At 34.6% G+C, this 4,709-nt stretch overlaps 1 protein-coding gene across 1 annotated transcript; it reads right to left on the bottom strand.

The window, feature by feature from the left end:
* Positions 1-452: 452 nt before the first annotated feature.
* LOC138337404 (uncharacterized) lies at positions 453-782 on the bottom strand. The gene has a single exon (XM_069287313.1). The coding sequence runs from the start codon at positions 780-782 to the stop codon at positions 453-455; it is 330 nt and encodes a 109-aa protein (XP_069143414.1).
* Positions 783-4,709: the final 3,927 nt, after the last annotated feature.

The following is a 4,709-nucleotide window of genomic DNA, read 5'->3' as shown; positions in this document are numbered from 1 at the left end:
ATTTTTTTATGACCTAACCACAAAGGGTTGCCTATGAATCTTTTTGGAATCAAGTCAAACATTCTTCAAATTTTCAAATAGAGGAATTTTTTTTGGAAGAGGTACCTTTGTTCATACAACCATAAAATAGACTTAGTATCTTAGAATGCATTAGATGTAGTATCTTTTTTTTGGGTATGCATTAACAATCAGGTCTATGATTTTCCCCTCAACCTCAATGAGATGAAAGACTCCTTTGGACGACACTTCCTTGATAAGACATGGACCATGCCAATTTGGGGAAATCATTCCCTTCACTTCTTTTTACTGCGGAGAATGCACTTTAAGACCATTTAACCTACTTAAAAGTTTCTTGGGTTCACCTTTTTATTGTATGCACGATCTATCCTTTGCTGATAAAGCTGAACAAAATATATGGTCGTTGATCGTTTCTCATATATTAATGTGAGCTTCTATTGTGGGGTATTGACCCATTCAGCATCTTCAATTTCAGTATCGACAATAATTTGAAGAGATGGATTTTTTACTTCCGCTAGAACCAGAGTCTCAGTCCCATATCCCAGCAAATAAGGAGTTGAACCAATCAAGGTGTGCACTTTTGTGCGATATACTAAAAGTGCAAAAGGCAGCTTCTCCTGCCTGTGTCTTGTGCCTTTAACCTTTCTTTTGAGAATCTTTTTGATATTCTTGTGGGTTTCCTCCACAACTCCATTGGCTTTTGGTTGATATGGAGTACGAGTGTGACAAAAAAATTTGAACCGCTCACATACCTCGTTAATCATTTTTCTATGATGGTTTGAAGCATTATCTATGATGATATATCATGGAATACCAAATCAACAAATGATGCTCGCATGGAAAAAATTCACGACCCCCTTCTTAGTGACTTTTTAAAGTGATTGCCTCCACCCATTTGGTAAAGTAATAAATTGTGACCAAAATGAATCGATGTACATTATAAACTTTTGGCTTTGTTGGTCCGATGACATCCATTCCTCATGCAATAAAGGGTCACAGAGCGGCCATGTGGTGGAACTCTTAAAGGGGTAATGAATGAGTCACCATGAATTTTACATTGATGACATTTTTCACAAAGCGAAATCGATTTTGTTCCATGGTAATCCATTAATATCCCGCTCAAAGTATCTTTTTTGCAAGGACATATCCACTTATCTGTGGTCCACATACCTCATCATATATGTCATACCCAAAAAATTCTATGAAGGGTAAAACTTCTAAAAATACATTAAATAGATAAAATAATGTTATTAGGTTCAAAACACTCAGTTTCAACCCGCCAAAGACCGCCCTAGGGGTCTTTTATGAGGACCCCAACATTTGGCTAACAAGCTTCCCAAGGCAGCACACATTGTGCTTAGATGGAGCATGTACACGTTGACGATTGGCTCCACCATTGGACAAATTTTTTTTCTACTTTGTGGACGTCGTCACGGACTCCTCTGTCAAAAAATTAATTTCCAATAACTTTAGATAACAGCTTTGCTTTGCAGATTAGTTCTGCAACGCAAATTCTGAAATTGTAAGTCATGTTTTACTTACTAAAAAGTATAACTAAGTGAGGGGTATTTTTATTATTGTAGGGGATGGGTATATATTTATTTTAAGTCATTTTTATCCCACTTTTATCCTTCCAAATCAAATCCCCAAATTGAAAACCCAATTTTTCTCACCTCTCTTTAAATTCACTCTACCCAAACCTCCATTGAAGGATATTGGAGCTTCAAGAATAAGACCAATTATCCAAGCTTTATATTCAAATTCATGGCTCAAGTCTTCATTAATTAATGATTTCTCTGACTCTTGGTATTTATTTCCCTAAGAGGTCCCTTCGAAGATTTCAAACACTTGTAAATCTAGGATTTTTCTCTACACATGGCTCGTCTTTGAAAAAAAAAATTATGAATCAATTGTGATGCATTATGATCAAGTAATGATTTTTAAGTATAAAATGATTGTTAATGTTTTTTATCCAGTTTAGATTCCCTTGTACCAATGTTCCTCAACAATTTCATAAAAATCTTGATTTGATATGGTGAATTGTTGAAGATAATTAATATGTCAATTGTTTATATCATTGTTAGTTATTTTATTGCTTCATCATTTACCTTGTTTTATGTATTTGTTATGCATTATTGGGTGATTGAAGTATGATGTCCCATAAAGGAAAAGAAGGTTTAAGTATTGGTTCTTCCTAGAACTCTATAATAAAAGATGAATTACGTAGATAGTAATGATGTTGTAGCTAATGTGTTATTGTGGTGTTGATAATAAGGTTCCCTCATCCTTATCCCTATACACTTGAATTATATATGAAGTATCAGTGTATGTTTTGGTGTGATTGTTGTATGATTAAAAGCTAGTTCTCATGATTATAGTGAATTGTTAAAGTGAAAGGTTTACTCATTTGTTATTGTTTCTAAAGTGAAAGGACTGTTCTCACTTATGATCAAGTATGAGCTATTATGATAGATGTTTACATAAGGGTTTAGTAAAGTAGCTATTATGACAGATGTTTACATAAGGGTTTAATAAAAACTAAAGTGAACTTACCTGATGACTAAAAATTATTAGTAAAGAGAATATACTCTTTCCACCTAAAGGGCATGTAAATTAAATGGAGGGTATCATGCTTAGTAAGTTAAGCTTCCCACATCGGTTTCCTCACGTTTAGCAATTCTAAATTATCAAAGATATTTTTTGTCTCATAAGATGGAAACCTCCACATTTATAAAGTTAGGGATTTTGGAAACAATCTCCTTGACCCTTAACTATGTGCCCACGTATGAATCTAGCTTAGTGGATCCACCTAGATATCTATGTACGAAAGGTTAAAGCTTAGGAATGTGTTAACCCTCTCTTTTCGGTGTGAGAGTAAAAAACCAGATTACATGTATCTCTCATGGTCTCATGTTGATTATTGTAACCTCTTTCCATAATGTAAAAGTAAGTGAATGAACAAAATTGTATGAACTCTCACTAGGTCGTTTCTTAAGGGGTTTGTACGTAGTATAAGGGAGGCTATGCGACTTCTCCTACACATTTCAATTGTAGGATCCAAAGGGATGGTTGAAGTAGTGATATTTTGTGATTATGTTGATTATGACTAATATATGTTAATTTATGTGTGATATTTTTGAACATAGCAAGTTATGATTAAATTTTAGACTATGAATGTATTTATAAAGTATGTAGCTTAATGTGATACTTATCGTTGGATAGGGTTATGGGATTCTTTTATTTTTATTGCACATGTATTTCTTGACTTTTCTATATGTTGGAATTACTTTTTATGAAGAATGTTTTGACTAAAATGCCCTTTTATACATGCATTGTTCATTTTTATACATGGAAGTCATACTTTGTATGTGTGATATACTAACCCATGTTCTCTTCCACTTTTCCTAAACAATGTAGGTTCGGAAAATTGAGGAATCAAGGTCACTATTCAAGGATACTTGGAATTTTCATCTCCAAGTTAATGAGTCCTCAAGTCAAAGGACAAGACCCTTATGTTTTAGATTTTAGTTCTGCTTATGATGTTTGTAGGACCTCAAAAATGACATAGGTGAACTAGATCCTACCATGTTGGTAATGATGGTTTAGGTCCTAAATAGTTCTATTATATGGTATGGAGTAAGCGTCTAAGATTTTAGGTACATTGGAAGTCAAACGTCAAGGGACGATGAAGACGTTCGATGACTAAGTCACCTATGTTCATCATAAGTGGTTTTATGTGGTTATATGGAATTCATAGTGTTGTAAGGTCATTAAATCATTTATTTGATGTATGTAGTAAGAGTGTCAAGTTTCATGAGGTTTGGAGGTCAAACGTCCAAGAACGTTTGAATGGTTTGCCTTGTAACGACCTTGTGTCTCTAGGCATTTTTCATCGAGTTTTACAGGTTATAAGCTCATATACAATCCTTTATGGGTTTGAAACGTCCCAGAAGACATCCCAATGGACCATACAAGGGTCCTTGAGAAAGGACCCATGTTGGTGGCCAAAACAGCCCAAGGCAGTCCCACCTATGTATGGCAAACGACGACCAGTGTCCTGGTCGACACCGCGTAGGTGGAGGGACTCATCTGGTACTCATCCTGGGGATCTAATCTTCTATTCCTTTCTCTGAACTCATTGATGGAGGACAGAATGGTCCGTGCATAGAGCTATGCCCCCGTCGATGGGCAACCATCGTTTAGGGTCTATCATGCGCAGGGCTTCACGATTAACCAAGGGGTGAAGTTGTAATTTCACCCCATTTAAAATTAAGAGTATTGGCGGTTAATTAGGGGTCTTTTGGGTGTTTTAAACATGTATATAAGTGTTAAACAGTTAGAAGATTTCATTCTTCCAAATCAAAACCCAAAAATCAATTAGAAATTCCTTAAGACTCCATTGAAGTAAAATGTCAAGAAAGAGCTTGGATTTATGAATTGAGTGGAGATTCTTTATCAAAATCATCATTTAAGTATGATTTTTGATCATATAAACTCTTTTTATCAAGGATCTCAACTCTCAAGAAGTTTTCTAATGTTTTTAAACTTTAATAGTTCAATTTTATGATTTTACCATGGGTTGTTCCATCAATTGGTTTTAAACGTTTATTAAAGATTAAATTGTTGTTGTATTGATAATTTAACCTAAATAGCCTATGATCCCATGAATTGGATGAACCTTAGTTTTGACA

Source organism: Solanum lycopersicum, chromosome 7 (assembly GCF_036512215.1).
Source record: "Solanum lycopersicum chromosome 7, SLM_r2.1".
Taxonomy (NCBI): Eukaryota; Viridiplantae; Streptophyta; class Magnoliopsida; order Solanales; family Solanaceae; genus Solanum; species Solanum lycopersicum.
Note: the sequence above shows the minus strand (reverse complement) of the source record. Positions and strands in the feature narration are given on the sequence as shown.